The sequence below is a fragment of the Myxocyprinus asiaticus genome, chromosome 17 (genome assembly GCF_019703515.2).
Source record: "Myxocyprinus asiaticus isolate MX2 ecotype Aquarium Trade chromosome 17, UBuf_Myxa_2, whole genome shotgun sequence".
NCBI lineage: Eukaryota > Metazoa > Chordata > Actinopteri > Cypriniformes > Catostomidae > Myxocyprinus > Myxocyprinus asiaticus.
Genome location: NC_059360.1, coordinates 25,176,100 through 25,192,350, shown reverse-complemented (window position 1 = coordinate 25,192,350; position 16,251 = coordinate 25,176,100). Strand labels below are relative to the sequence as shown.

Below are 16,251 nucleotides of genomic sequence, written 5' to 3'. Positions count from 1 at the left end.
AGAAAAATAAATGGCATACAATACATTTTGTGAACAGTATTGAATGATGACTCAAATCAGTGAATGTATTGTTTGAGCCACTTCACTGAAATAAACCACATGAAAATGCTAAAACAAACCATCTGAACTAACCCATATGCTGAAATGAATTGGATTTCCTAATGCTACTTGAGAGAGAGAGAGAGAGAGAGAGAGAGAGAGAGAGAGAGAGAGAGAGTAATATATTCAAGGAAAGCATATTTGATTATTATCTTAGCTCGCTCAATGTGACATAAAAAACGGCAATGCAGCCTTTTATCATGTTACACAACAGCTGGAAAAATTTGTTTGTAGATAGAAAAGCTAGTGATGTGACGTTCGTCAACAAAGATTGTGTCAAAAAAATGACATTCATTTCATATTGAAGCACTGTTTTGGAGCTTGATTCATTTTGGAAAAAAACACGTGATCTGTGACATTTGAAGCTTCATTCGGCTGAAAACCACATGACTGCTTCGGTATCTGGTTCAAAAGAAGTGCAAATCCCAGTACAAGTTTGAAACCAATACCTATACAATAAATACAAAATACAAAATAAGCACATTTCACTTTCCTGTTTATAATGTGTTACTGCCCAGCTAACAATCATCTTTATTTTCCAGTCTACACATTAATAATCAGTTATTAATTTACTCTCATATTGTTTTTATTTTTTAACATAACACAGTAACTTCTAAACTCATATATGAAGCTCTTGAGGCTTGAGCCTTCACTTTGTTATTATTTATTTATAAACAATTATTTTAGTGAACAAAACACGAAAACAACATAACAGCGCTGAAAATGTCGTCAGCCGCAGCGGCTAACTAGGTGCTCTTTTTTTGACCACCAGATGGCAGTAAAATGAACCGTGTATAGAAGCTTCAAGTAATGAACCCAATTTCAATACATTTGTAATGAAAGTCCCATTGCTTTAGAAAGCTTTATTTTCAGATCACTAGGAAAAGCTACAATGTTTTGAAAACAGCTGAGCTGAAAAATTTTATCAAATCAGTAGCACCACAACTTTTAGTTAGTTACTCCCTGTTGTGCTGATTCCAACAAAGTCAAGCACAATAAGTTCATTACAAAGGGGGAAGTTTTATAAGAATTAAACTTATAAGAGGCATTTAGCAGCATGTTCACCAAACTAAAGGGAAGCTCCGCACCCTCACAGTCTCCACCTGTTTATAGGCACCTGCACTAAAAGTCCCCAATATGCTCCAGCTGGTTGAGTCTGGAATTGCAGCTGAGTTACTATTGTTGCAACACACTCCAGGGCCATGAACTTGAAGACATTTTAAAATTCATCAATTAATCAACACAGCCACACTGTTAACAAATAGGCCTACGGGAAAAGGCCCAAAAGCAGAAAGAGCAAAATTACACAAACACATCGAAATGCATCCTTCGCTAGATTTTAGCGAATAATCATGCCAAAGAGAATTCCCTCAGTTCACAAAATACAACCTACTTCTTACAACCTCACAAGAATCTACACATATACACACACATTGAATATATGACACCTTAAGAGCTTTCAATACCTGCCTGACCTGACAAATTTATTAAAAATAGAGCATATCTGAAGGTTACTAATGGAAAACATCATCAATGCTAACATATACTTATCAGACTAATTAAAATCTAAGATAATGAAATCCACTTAAATTAGGGATTGTTCAAAAAATATCCTTGAAACATTTGCTATGAAGACAGGAAAGGTGATCCTGATATGAAAAACAGTAGTTTAAATATGAACTAACATTCAGAAGACAGATCTACTTTAACCTTTAAAGGTTTTCTACTCGAACGAAGAAAAAGAAACAATGATTCACATGAGTAATAGAGGAGACCTTTCTGGACAGTCCAGCCCACTACACATGCATACAGGGACACAAGCCACAAGCTATGGAAATCAGGAACTTGAAAAAAAGATTACTGTCTGGGGACAAAAATAATAATAAAAAATTGTGGGTATCATCCTATACTCACCCTCATGTTGTTTTAAATCCACAGTACTTCCTTCCTTCAACAGAACCCAAAAAGAGATGTTAGGTAGAATGCTAGTCTCAGTCATATTCACTTTCTTTGCTTCTTTTTCCATGCAATGAAAGTGAATGTGACTAAGGCTGTCATTCTGCTTAACATCTCCTTAAATGTTTCATGCAGTAAAAAAGAAAGTCATATGGGTTTAGAACAACATAAAGGTTAGTATATTTTAGTATATAAAAATGTTTGGTCATATTCTGTTTTATATATATATATATATATATATCCAAAATTTCTTGGTAAACGGGTGCAGTGACTTTGATTTTCAAAAAACACAATGGACCAACACCAGCAGATGACATTGCACCCCAAATCATCACAGACTGTGGAAACTTAACACTGGACTTCAAGCAACTTGGGCTATGAGCTTCTCCACCCTTCCTCCAGACTCTAGGACCTTGGTTTCCAAATGAAATACAAAACTTGCTCTCATCTGAAAAGAGGACTTTGGAACACTGGGCAACAGTCCAGTTCTTCTTCTCCTTAGCCCAGGTAAGACGCCTCTGACGTTGTCTGTGGTTCAGGAGTGGCTTAACAAGAGGAATACGACAACTGTAGCCAAATTCCTTGACATGTCTGTGTGTGGTGGCTCTTGATGCCTTGACCCCAGCCTCAGTCCATTCCTTGTGAAGTTCACCCAAATTCTTGAATCGATTTTGCTGGACAATCATAAGGCTGCGGTTCTCTCGGTTGGTTGTGCATCTTTTTCTTCCACACTTTTTCCTTCCACTCAACTTTCTGTTAACATGCTTGGATACAGCACTCTGTGAACAGCCAGCTTCTTTGGCAATGAATGTTTGTGGCTTACCCTCCTTGTGAAGGGTGTCAATGATTGTCTTCTGGACAACTGTCAGATCAGCAGTCTTCCCCATAATTGTGTAGCCTAGTGAACCAAACTGAGAGACCATTTTGAAGGCTCAGGAAACCTTTGCAGGTGTTTTGAGTTGATTAGCTGATGGGCATGTCAAAATATTCTAATTTTTTGAGATAGTGAATTGGTGGGTTTTTGTTAAATGTGAGCCAAAATCATCACAATTAAAAGAACCAAAGACTTAAACTACTTCAGTCTGTGTGCATTGAATTTATTTAATACACGAGTTTCACAATTTGAGTTGAATTACTGAAATAAATGAACTTTTCCACGACATTCTAATTTATTGAGATGCACCTGTATATATATATATATATATATATATATATATATATATATATATATATATATAATATAAGCAATATCACACGAGCAAGAGTGTGATATGGCCCTATATCAGCACTGCTGTGATTCGGCCGCAGGCCGAGTGCCGTAGGTTATTACAGCAGTGCTGATTTAGGGCCATATAGCATGATTGCGAGTGTGATATTGCTTATATACAACAGTTCAATGAATAAGTACATTTAAAAAAATTAGGAAAAACTGAGTTCGGTCACAAAAAATGCATTTGTGCATGGAACTACTTTCTTACGCGACAGATCAGAATCTGCCATTGCTGGTCAAACCAAATGATGCGTCCAAGCCTCTAAAAAACATAACTTTGAAATTACTAGTATCACAGCTTGGGCTGTTTTTAACATGTTATTGGAGAAACAAGGATGTGTGTGTGTGTGTGTGAGAGAGAGAGAGAAACAGAGAGAGAGAGAGAGATGGAGCATGTGCGATCACCTGTTGATGATGCTGTAGTCTGTTAGTCAGTGTTCTGAATATAATGCCATTTTGGTGAAATGCATCCTATTTTCTCAGTGGATGTATTATACTGCAGGGGTATTCCTCCCTATCTCGCGGTAGCTGGTGCGCAAGAGTCTTTCATTATAGAAACCGCAATCTCCTCTGCCATTATGTCCTCTCCAATGTGGAATGTCCAGTAAGAGTTAAGTGCCTTGAGTTTGTGTAATTAATCAGTCTGTTGTGTCTCTCAGCTGTGATGAAATTTAATGCTGAAGTTGTTAGTTTAAAGCCGTTAAAGCTATTTCCTAGCTTTAGTAGTGTAGTAGTAGTACGAGCGATCACAGAAGTGCTGTTGAATATAAACACTGAGTGATGCTGACTCACTTCACGTCACCAACTGGCTCATATTACACACAAAAATGTTTGTTTTTTTTTGCCTCCACATGCTGGCTAAAATATGTAATGTCACAAAATTAAATGTAAAGAGACATATCTCTAAACACGTCTGCACTGCTCTTACACTTTAGTTTAGAATGGCACGAACACGAGCGGAGTGATACACACAGTGAATCGTCTGAGTGATGATGGTGTGAGACCATCAGCACTCATGGAACGTCTCTCGTCCAATCAGATTCGAGGACCGGAACTAACTGTTGTGTGTGTATATATATATATATATATATACACACACACACACATATAATGTATCTTTGGGCATACAGCTTCTGTGCATGCCTAGTAATGGGTATGCGTCATTTAATTTGGTGGATGCACATAAAAAAATTTAAAAAAGAGTTGTGTGAAGTATTCTGTGTTACATGAAGCCAAACACAGGCCATTATAGTCACAGTCCAGTGCAATTCAGCTGGCACTGGCCCTTATCTTTTAAGAAACATAAAAGATAAGTTCTATGTGCTGGTACAGATACCTGTGTTACTATAAGTGGAGCATATGGGTTGGACATTTGTTTTTGGTGAAGGTTGACTCTGTACTCAGTCACTTCGCCCCTGACGTCTTTGTCCTGTGGCGTCTCCCAGCTCACTCTTAGCGAGGACGAGGACACAGGCGATACTTGAGGAGGAGGCATATACTCTGGCACTGTGGAGTGACCCAAAAAGTTGAATTACTAATGTGGTTTACATGTAAACATTTAATTGCAATAAAACAATAAATATATAAATGGCCTAATCAGTGTTTTGTTGTGTTTTACAGTAAAAGTATCTAAACACCCAAATAAACACCTAAATATCTAAAAACAAGATTCATTCACTTGGGAATCAAAATTACGTATGATACAACTTTTTTTCAAAGAATATATCTTAAATTAAGGTTATTTTTCTTGCACCTATGGCAAATTGTTATTATTTTATTTTTTTGGGGTCTAACAAAACATAGTGAGATTTATGCTTCTAAAATGCTTTAAAAGCAATTTCCAAGTGGGTTAAGAAAAAATAAACGTATCGTAAGATATACATATACTAAGACAAATAAACTAAGATATATTCTCTGTATGTAGTCTTATTATCTTACAAAACTTTGCTTCAAGTAAATTTATCTAGATTTGTATTTTTATTTTTTTAGATGTTTAGATATTTTACAAGTAAACAAATCAAAACTAAAAAAATTACATATTACATCATATGTATATATATATATATATATATATATATATATATATATATATATATATATATTATTATTTTTTTTATTTTTTTTATTTTATTTTTTTTGCAGTGTTTGGTTTAATTATTGCTGGGTTCTCCTCTTAACACAACTTTTGACAAGGAAACCCGCAAACTCAAGTGCATCTCGTCAAACAGAAACATGGCCAAATAGAAAACTGGTTTCGTATACCTCCCTCCAAGTGTCAAAACATACAGAGAAAGTTGACAGAAACACTAAATGGAGCTTCAGCTGTCTGCTCTTTAACTGAAGGAGAAAGCCTGGATGGGATCCTTCCTGTGAAGCACTTGTGGTGAAAATGTATCCTACACAAACAATCCCTCACATGTTTATGCTAATTCCCCATTTCCTTTTTTCAGGAACTGTCATTCTACACTGTAACACTAGCCACCTATCCTCTCTCTGCTTAATAAGCCTCTCCTCCAAATCAATTATCTGGGGCTCCGAGCTAAATAAAGTCTGAAGATGCTGGATTTTCTCTTCGGGACGGAGCAGTGTTTGTGCCCTATGAAATGCAATACTTGTTTATGCAAACTGTTTTGAGTGTTGGTCAGGATAATTTGTTTCATAATCTCATTGGATATAAAATCCCAAAGTGATCTTATCGCCTGCAATAACAAACATGGGCCTGTTTAATTTCATGTTATTTTAAACTACAAAGCTCAAAATATTCCAATTACTTTATGATTTAAAGAACTTTGAAGGTCCAAAAATCACATAAAGGCAACATAAAAGTACTACATATGACTCAAGTGGTATAAAATATGTCTTCTTACGTGATGCAATTGCTTTGGGTGAGAAACAAATCAATATTTCAATCCTTTTTTACTATAAATCTCAACATTCACTTTCAGAATGTGAAAGTGAAAGTGGATATTTACAGTAAAAAAGAACTATATTGCTTTTAAAGACATACACTGATGAGCCAAAACATTATGACCAATCACAGGTGAAGCAAATAATATTGATCATCTCCTAACAAGGCCACATGTCAAGGTCTGGGTAGATTAGATGGTAAGCGAACAATAAGTTCTCGTATTCAACGTGTTGAATGCAGGAGAAATGGGCAGTAGTAAAGACCTGAGTGACTTTGACAAGGGCCAAATTGTTATTGCCAGATGACTGGGTCAGAGCATCTCTGAAATGTCAAGACTTGTGGGGTGCTCCCGGTAAGCAGTGGTGAGTACCTACCGACTGAGGAGGGACAAACCACAATCCGGTGACAGGGTGTTGGGTGCCCAAGGCTCATCGATGCGCAAGGGCAACGAAGGCTATCCCATCTTGTCCAAACCGACAGAATGTCTACCGTGGCACAAGTCACAGAAAATGTTAATGATGTTTATGGAAGGAATGTGTCACAACACACAGTGCATCGCACCCTGCTGCGTATAGGGCTGAGTAGCCGCAGACCGGTCAGAGTGCTCATGATGACCCCTGTCCACTGTCAAAAGCACCTACAATGGGCACACGAGTGTCAGAACTGGAATTTGGAGCAGTGGAAGAAGGTCGCATGGTCTGATGAGTCCCGTTTTCTTTTACATCACGTGGACGGCCATGTGTACGTGTGCACCGTTTACCTGGGGAAGTGATGGCACTGTGGGAAGATGACAAGCCGGTGGAGGGCGTGTGATGCTCTGGGCAACGTTCTGTTGGGAAACCCTGGGTCCAGCCATTCACATGGATTTCAATTTGACACATTCCACCTACCTGAACATCACTGCAGACAGGTACACCCCTTGATGGCAATGGTATTCCCTGATGTCAGTGGCCTCTTTCAGCAGGATAATGCGCACTGCCACACTTCACACATTGTTCAGGAATGGTTTGAGGAACATTATGAAAAGTTCCAGGTGTTGCTCTGGCCTCCAAATTCCCCATATCCCAATCCAACTGAGCATCTGTGGGATGTGCTGGACCAACAAGTCCAATCCACTGCGGCTCCACCTCGCAACTTACAGGACTTGAATGATTTGCTGCTAATGTCTTGGTGCCAGATACCACAGGACAACTTCGGGGATCTTGTAGAGTCCATGCCTCAGCGGGTCGGCGCTATTTTGGCGGCACGCAGAGGACCAACAGCATATTAGGCAGGTGGTCATAATGTTTTGGCTCATCGGTGTAGGTTTAACCACTGGAGTCATGTGGATTACATTTATGTTGCTTTTATGTGCTTTTTGGACCTTCAAAGTTCTGGCCACCATTCACTTGCATTGCAAGGACCTACAGAGCTGAGATATTCTTCTAAAAATCTTCATTTGTGTTCAGCAGAAGAAAGTAAGTCATAAACATCTGGGATAGCATGAGGGTGAGTAAATGATGAGAAAATGTTCATTTTGGGGTGAACTATCCCTTTAAAGACCCCATGAAATTTAAATTGGAGTTTGGGGGCTTTTAGTCCATGTCTGTTACCTCCTAAAATGTTAAAATATAATAAAATACAGAAATAATATAAATTATAGAATTTGACTAAATTACAGTCTTTTCTGGGAAAACAGTTCAAAAATATTAATGACTCATCTTGCACTAACTCTTTTTTTATCCAATCAAACACTTTCTAGCATGAGAATGTCAGCTTATATTAATACCACCTACTTGTGACTAGCATTATCCGGTAACAAATTATGGTTCGTGGCTATGACATAAACTAAAGGCTATTATAAAAATAAAATTAAAAAAACTTCAATTTGTCCACCTTCCTGTTTCAATAGGAATACATCAACACAGAAAAAACAACGCTGACAGGCGTAGTTAGAACTACGCTCCATTTCAAAATCCATAAATGATGACCACAGTATTGCCAAACTGTTTTTGTATCTTGCTATGCTGTTTAGGTTGCTTTCTTTGGTGGGTCAGAGTGTGTGTTTGACTAACCTCCTTCCGTGGTGCGCCCCATGGCCCAATCTGACAGGGTACTGCCGGCCATATTAACTGTAAGCACTCTAAAGTGGTAGGTGGAAAAGGGCTCTAGATTTGACACCAGTGTGCTGCTCTCAGGTGGCGTTAGTGCGTTCTCATTCGCCGAACTTGTTGACGGCCATGGGTTCAGCCAACCACTGCTGAGGAAAACCCTTTGCTCTGGATTGTGACTGGTGCCATTTCCCTGCAACTCATTTAACTGCTGCATAAAGAGCTCATATCTGATAATTATTCCTACAGAGAGAAAGAAAGAGACACATGAAATACTACACATGCCAATAACTGTTTCCACAATCCCATATTAAGCCTCAGAAAGAGGCAGATGGAATTGAAATGTAAGACCAGCAATTGACAATACACAATAACAGCTGCTTCATGATATAATGTAGAAAAGGGAGGCAGACAGAGAGAATCAGATAGACACAATTAAACGTAGAGGAAATTCACTGAGAGATTCCTCTAAGGGCACTTTATAATGGTCCACGTTAATGAGCTAATTTGGGAAAAAGCATGATAACTGGCATAAAAAGTCATTGATATACAGAGGGCTATTTTGCAATGCTTTTAATGGCATGAGGCACAATACATAATCATATGCAGCAATCAACTGTTTTAAATGTTAAATGTTTCTTTCCGCCACACAGTCCCATCAGTTTATATTGCGAAATGAAGCATGGCCTGAGCCTTAATCAAGCCTCTTGGTTGTAGATTAAAATTCGTAAGGAATTAATTTTCATCCCGGCTCAGATCAAATGGCATCTCCATAATAGTATTTCTCATTATTGTAATGATGTAGCTGGAGACTGCTGAAAAAGGAGCAATGGCAGAGAGGAAAACCATCTCAGCTATGCCATGCACATTTAAGAATCACTGCAAAGTAAAATAAAATGATGTATAATGATATCACAACAACCTCTAAATAAAAACTGCAGACAAGAATTTGAAGACTGATTTGAATAATTAAAAGAAAAGTTTCAACCAATTTCAACATCCTGGCAACTCATCAATCATGCAGTGTTCAGGTGAGTCAAAAGCTGATTGATCTAAAAAACAAATTCAACACATTACTGCACTGCAAAAATAAAAATACAAACGATGAAAGGAATGTTCCAGGTTCAATACAAGTTTAGATCAATTGAAAGCATTTGTGGAATATTGTTCATTACCACAAAAAAACAAAACAATGGTAGTGAATAGGGCCAGGCCATAAACATTAAAATACACACCGTTTTAAAAGTATAGACACAAGACTTTTATACGTTATACGTTTTAACTTGATTTATGTGAGATAAAATCAGGGATTTAATGCCATTACGACGTTTACCAGATTACCAGTGTTACTGTACGTTGTTATGACAACGATGACATAATATTGGATATAACTTTACACAGATAAGACTAGTAAGCAATGTTATCACACTAAAAACATGTTAACACATACTTTTAAAGTCTTGTGGCTATACTTTTTAAAACAGTGTGTATTTTAACGTTTATGGACTGACCCCATTTTTAATTTTTATTTTTTTATATAAACGAGGGACGAGTCGAAATACATTTTTTTATTAATCAATATTATGCCACAAATGCGGTCGATTGAGCTTAACTTGTATTGAAACAGGAACATTTCTTAAATGAGTATTTTTGTATGGTTTTCCAGTAAAAATATTTAAAAATCCTAAAAACAATATAAATTTACCTGATAAATTTACCTACAAAAGTGTGTAAGATATTAAGTATTGCTCACGGAGAATGTATCTTGGATATAAATGCATTTTTTCTTGTGGCACTGGAAGATTTTTTATTTATTGAATTTAAGCATAAACAAGTAAAAAACAAGCAAAAAATCTTGCAGTGTCACAAAATACAATTCTATTCAAGAATTGTTTGAAAACAATTTTCTCTGAAAACAAGGCTTAATATTGCATGCAGCTTTCTTACCCATATGTCCCCTCTACTTTTTTCAAATCATTCCTTTGCCCCTGCCTAAAATGACCCCAACATTACAAAAAAAGTATATATTCTGTCAGTACCATTGGGTAATGCTGGAGGTTCCCAATCCACCTTGAGTTTTGTAGACCCTACGGTTGTGATCCGGGGTGCAGGCTGCTGCTGTGGAGGTATCTGAGCAGTAAGCACGATTAGAATCTCGCTGTGAGCACAACCTCCATTAGTGCAAGCCTGCAGACTGAAGTTGTATCGAGTAAAGGGTTGCAGTTCTTCAGCGGTAGCCTCTGTTTGAAGTCCTGTGTAGTGAATCCTCTCCTTTCCAGTCAGATCCTGTATCGAGCTCAAGGTATAGCTCTCCACTGGGCCTGTAGTGTTCAGGAGTTCTGTCCAGTTAAACGAAGCACTGGTGGGCCTTGCTCGACCCACAAGGGTTAACTGGAGGTCCTCTTGATTCGGTACAGGAGACAGGGTACGCAAGCTGACAACAGTACTGCTAGTATTAGCATGGGCATTGCTAGTTATGAGCTGATAAGAGTACATTGTGTAAGGAGACAAATCAGTGTCTGTGTAAAGAATGGTCCCTGTATGAGAGATAGAACATGAAAACTGTCAGATGAGATAATTTGTCCACATATATTTAAAAAGCCTCTATTAAATCTTTTAGTTTTCCATTTTGCATCTCCACATGATGCTAATGGGCCTTTTTTACAGAATGATGACACATTTTCAACTTAATTGCAGGGTAAATCTAAAAAATATATATATATATATATATATATATTTAAAAAAAATTTAATTACTTAATCTACATTTTATTCATTTTATCTATATTCTCTTATTTTTGCATTTTATTTTCTTACTGTTTTTCTTTCTGTGTACTCTCTTGTATCTCTTTCCATAAGTAGGCTATGTATTATTAGTCTGGTTGGACTCAAGAAAGAGCTTTGCATTGTGAACATTACAGTATTTTTTTTGTTTTTTGTTTTTTTAAATAAAAACTTGATGCTCAAACAGTCTGACTGACCGAATGGGTGCTCACTGTAGCTGGTATGAATGATCTCTGAATCTCTGAGCAGCATGTACGTCAGGGCGTTGCTATTGGGTGAGTCAGGTGCTCTCCAACTGAGCTCTATGGCTGTGGAATTCAGAACCTGGCCAAGTGGAGGAGGCTGCTGCCGGGGATCTGGACAGAGTGGGAGAGCATGAGCCAATACATACCAATGATAAATCTACTCTGTAAAATAGACATAACTGAAGAAATAGAAGTCACAAGGTTAAAGCATCAATGCTGCAAGCTAGCAGGGAAAATGGACTATGAATATACTAGAGCAACAAACATCTGTAACATATAAAAATGCTAACTTAATAAAACAATGTATTGGAGGGGCACATTAGGGCTTTAAGAGTCTAAGCGAGGTTAAGTGCTGTATGCTCTAAACACATACAGACCCATGTTTAGTGGATATGCAATGAACCTAAGACAGCATAAGATCATAAGAGATAGATCTATATAAAACACTAATGTTCAGCTGAAAACATAAGATGAAATTTAATTAAATTTGAGTGTCAGCTCTTGTGTAAGTATTCTGAATAAAATATGTAATAAATGTTACCATCCAGCGTAAATATCACAGCATTTGAGTGATGGCACTGAGATTTGACCCTTAGACATGCCTCTCTAGCAATAAACTTACAAAGCAATTTGACTATATTGGGTAAATCTGCATTTAAATTATACAGTTAATAAAGAATCTCTGTAATGTGACTTAAAAGAGGGCTTTCCCTGTTTTTGAGCCAAACAGATTGTTCATCCAAAGGGATATTTCCTGCAACAATGACCAGCTTAACCAGCATGTAATTCCCATGCTGGTCTAGGCTGGTTTATGCTGGTTAGTGCTGGTTTGGTACTGGTCTAGCTGGTGGACCACCATGGCTCTGCTTTTCACCAGCAAAACATAGCAGGTGAATCAGGCTGACCAGCATGGTCTTTCTTATGAAGCTTGTTAAAGTGATAGTTGACCCAAAAATGAAAATTCTCTCATTTACTCACCTTTATGCCATTCTAGATGTGTATGACTTTCTTTCTTCTGCTGAACACAAATCAAGATTTTTAGAAGAATATTTCAGCTCTGTAGGTCCATACAATGCAATTGAATAGTGACCAGAAGTTTCATGCTCCAAAATTCACATAAAGGCAAAATGAAAGTAATCCATACAACTCCAGTGGTTAAATCTATGTCTTCAGAAGCGATATAATAGGTGTGGGTGAGAAATAGATCAATATTTAAGACATTTTTTTACTATAAATCTCTAGATCTAAAATCTAAGATTTATAGTAAAAAAAAAAAAAAAAAAAAAAAAAAAAAAAGGTCTTAAATATTGATCTATTTCTCACCCAAAGTGATTGTATCGCTTTAGAAGACATATATTAAACCTCTGGAGTCGTATTGATTACTTTTATGTTGCCTTTATGTGAGCTTGGTGAGTCTGGTCATGATTCACTTGCATTGTGAGGACCTACAGAGTCTAGATATTATTAGATATTCTTCTAAAAATCTTTGTTTGTGTTCAGCAGAGGAAAGAAAGTCATACACATCTGGGATGGCATGAGGGTGAGTAAATGATGAGAGAATTTTCATTTTTGGGTGAACTGTGCCTTTAAACTAGTTTAAAAGCCTGGTGGGGACACCAGCACACCAGCATCCCTTGCTGGGGGACCAGAACACAAAGCACAACATAAGCTGATTACCAGCAATGCTGGTCTTTTCAGCAGGGTTAGGATTTCATGGATATAAAAAATTTGACAAAGACTAAAATAAAAGTTCCTTAAACACTACATTAGATGTTTTGACATAGTTGTCTTTCCCATGTTGATGTATTTCCTATTGAAACAGGAAGTTGCGGCATTCCAAAGGGCTACTCTTATTTTTTTATTTTTTTAATAGCCAATAGCCTTTAATTTATGTAACAGCCCAGCAAAACATTTTGTGCTGTAGACGGAAGCAATGAAGACACTTTTAAAATGAATCATTTCCAACCAGTTTCTTCGCAACTGAAGAATGGTAGGGAAATTAAGTTAAAGCCTAAAAAAAAATTTGTTAAAGACAACAGATACATAACAACAAATAATTTTCTACTTGCTATTGCTGTTTGGAGACAGGTGACGTATATATATATATATTTTAGGGGGAGGAAATGTTCTCATACTAGAGAGCATTTTACTACACAAAAATGTGTTTACTCCATTACAAACAAGATGAGTCATCATTGGACCAGATCAATGGAGTCTATTAATATATATTCACATTTATAGATATTCATTTATTGTCTATGAATAGCTATTTATATATAGTCTATCCATTTATTAATTTCATCATCAAGACCTTTGCTGCAGCCCAGGTAGTTGTTTGGATCCATTTGACTTGCTCCCTCCATGCAGGTGTCACATTTGTTTCCCGTCACAAACAGTTTGCACAAGCACTGCCCTGTCTGGGGGTGGCATGAGCCATTGAATCCCCCAACAGGATCACATCCGCATGGCTCACACCTAGACACATGGCGATCACAAGAGACAGAAACCATTTTCGGATGAAAAAAAAAACAGTATCACTTCTTGTGACATTGTCAATGTGTGTAGAGGACATGAAATCAGGTAATTAACCAAAAGTAACAAGTTCAGATTATTTCTCACAGCGAGTCTATTCCACTGCTTTGAATTGCAAGAGTTGCAAAAAGTGATTGTGTGCGTGTTAGTTTTTGTGTGAGGGAAGAGGGACACTGTGACTAAATGGAGGCATTTACAGATGCACCTGTCAGTGACACTTCTAAGAGGGGTGTTGTGGATGGAGGAGGAAAAGCACTGAGGGGACAACAGTGGGTGATATGGGGGCCAAGCGCCTGACACCCTCTAAAGCAGCTGATAAAAGCCACAGACTCCTAATGAGCTGAAAATTTGTTCTGTCAACTGAGGGGCGTTTTGGGCTAAGCCACCCATTTGCCAATGTGGTTCGACCTTGACTCCTCGGGAGGAGAAAATGCACAACTTTTTTTTCCTTTGTCAAGGATGCAAAAATTAAGTCAACTGACTAATAGTTCTGTTATCAGTGTCAATATTGCCAAGTTCCACATGCTTACGTTTTCCACATTGGAAATATTGTATATCAATAGCTTGCAGCTATAGAAGTAAATGACTCCAGATTGTGCCTTGACGTTGGTCTAGAACAGGTGTTGCAAAAGTTTGTGGACAACAAATTCAAACATGATTAAACAAGTTTGAATAGCAACAAAAATAAGGAGCTGAATCGCATTCAGTTGGATATGGATATGACCTACTCCTGTGTAAAATAAAACCTATTTTTCCCCCAAGGTTAAATGATTGCCCAGATATGACTCTCTATGTAGCCCATGTTTATCATTTGCTTTGATGGGTAATCTTCCCAAACCATATTGTGGGTTTTTAACTACCTCTATTAGGTAGTCCACAGCGGACGACCCAATATGAGAAAACGAAATAAGATGCATCGTCTTATTGATTCCGGGGCGGACAAATGAGTTTATAATATTTAGATAAAGAAATCTTTATTGTATACGATCTCCTGATGCAGTTCAAGCTTCCCCTGTAATCAGTTTAAATAGTTCATCTTTCATCCTTACAGGCAAACGAGTGCAGCTGGATGGATTGCGTATGCAGCGATCTGTCACGATTCATATGGATTAACAATTTGTGATGTCCGGTAGCCTTGTTGTTGATGTATTGAAAACACACGTTCATGCTATTTGCATCTCACCAGCCAACAATTAATGTTCTCCCTGCCTAACGCGCATTCCAGTATCTTATTTTTATTTTATTTTGGGGAAACACTTAAAAAAGGTAAACGATGCTTGATATGACTGACGATGACCTTTGCTGTTCCTTTTCTTCGCCCAGCATGGCTGGCGTAGTTAAATATCTCCTACAAGTCTTCAAGAAGGTCATTTAATGAGACTTTAACAAAAAACAAAAAAAACACCAAGACTCAAATATAAAGTCATCAAAGAAAACCTGTTGTTTGCAGGAAAACAAACAAAAAAAGACAGTGAAACCATAAAAAATAATTTTCCAATCTACTGACTCCTGAGAATGCCAAGTTTCGCATCTTTAACTTAGGCCATATGTTCAAGATGGGGAGCTGCTTTAGAGTGTATCATTAAGACAGCTAACATATGATGTATTTACAACCTAATTGATGTATCCAACAAATCAACTACGCAGAGAGCATTAAAATGCTGCCTCATTTAGAGGCAGGAGACTTTAATGGCTAATTTGACCTTTGCCGGCTCTGTCTGAACCCGTGGGCCAGAAAGCAGCTAACTGGCTCAAATCGCTATGAAAAGCGATGTGCATGATTTTCTTAATGGGCTTTATTCACTAGCCCTCAGTCTCTTTGATAGGAGGGAGGTCTGGAGTAATTTCCAGCTGTGATTTACACCTTCATCAGAGGGTGTTCTTTGTACCTGAAGATACAGTATACCTTTCTGCATAATAGTACATGAAAGTCTTACTTGAACATGACCGAGATTAGAGTGTAAGTGTAGCACTGACCTGCCAACACTTGGATTAAAGCCAAAAAAGAGATCCTGGCACTGGTCACATCTGCGACCGGTCAGTGATGGGTGAGTGCAAACACACTGGCCCGAGTGGGCAGCACACACCTGCCCAATTGCTCCCACCGAGTGACATTCACACACTTCACACTCGCTCAGCCCCTCATCTGACAGGAAGAAACCTGAAAAATATGATGCAAAGAAATGTTAATGCATTTATAACTTAGGGCTGGGAAATACAGATACAAATTATATCTCAAAAATGTCAGCCTTTTGACAAATATCCAATATATAGTATCTCGATCTTAATGCATTTGCTCTAAAAAGGTCCTTTTTTTTATAAATCAGAGTAACAATCATTTTGACCAAAGAACCTTTGAAGCCAAGTA

At 37.6% G+C, this 16,251-nt stretch overlaps 1 protein-coding gene across 1 annotated transcript in view; it reads right to left on the bottom strand.

Moving 5' to 3' along the window:
* Positions 1–16,251, bottom strand: part of ush2a (Usher syndrome 2A (autosomal recessive, mild)) — a 344,744-nt gene that overhangs the window by 233,859 nt on the left and 94,634 nt on the right. Inside the window, exons 13-18 of the mRNA XM_051723371.1 lie at positions 15,861–16,044; positions 13,663–13,826; positions 11,304–11,462; positions 10,363–10,860; positions 8,288–8,566; positions 4,662–4,831 (exon numbers count right to left, since the gene is read on the bottom strand). Coding sequence (XP_051579331.1) covers positions 4,662–4,831; positions 8,288–8,566; positions 10,363–10,860; positions 11,304–11,462; positions 13,663–13,826; positions 15,861–16,044 — 1,454 coding nt within the window. The remainder of the gene's footprint in view (positions 1–4,661; positions 4,832–8,287; positions 8,567–10,362; positions 10,861–11,303; positions 11,463–13,662; positions 13,827–15,860; positions 16,045–16,251) is intronic.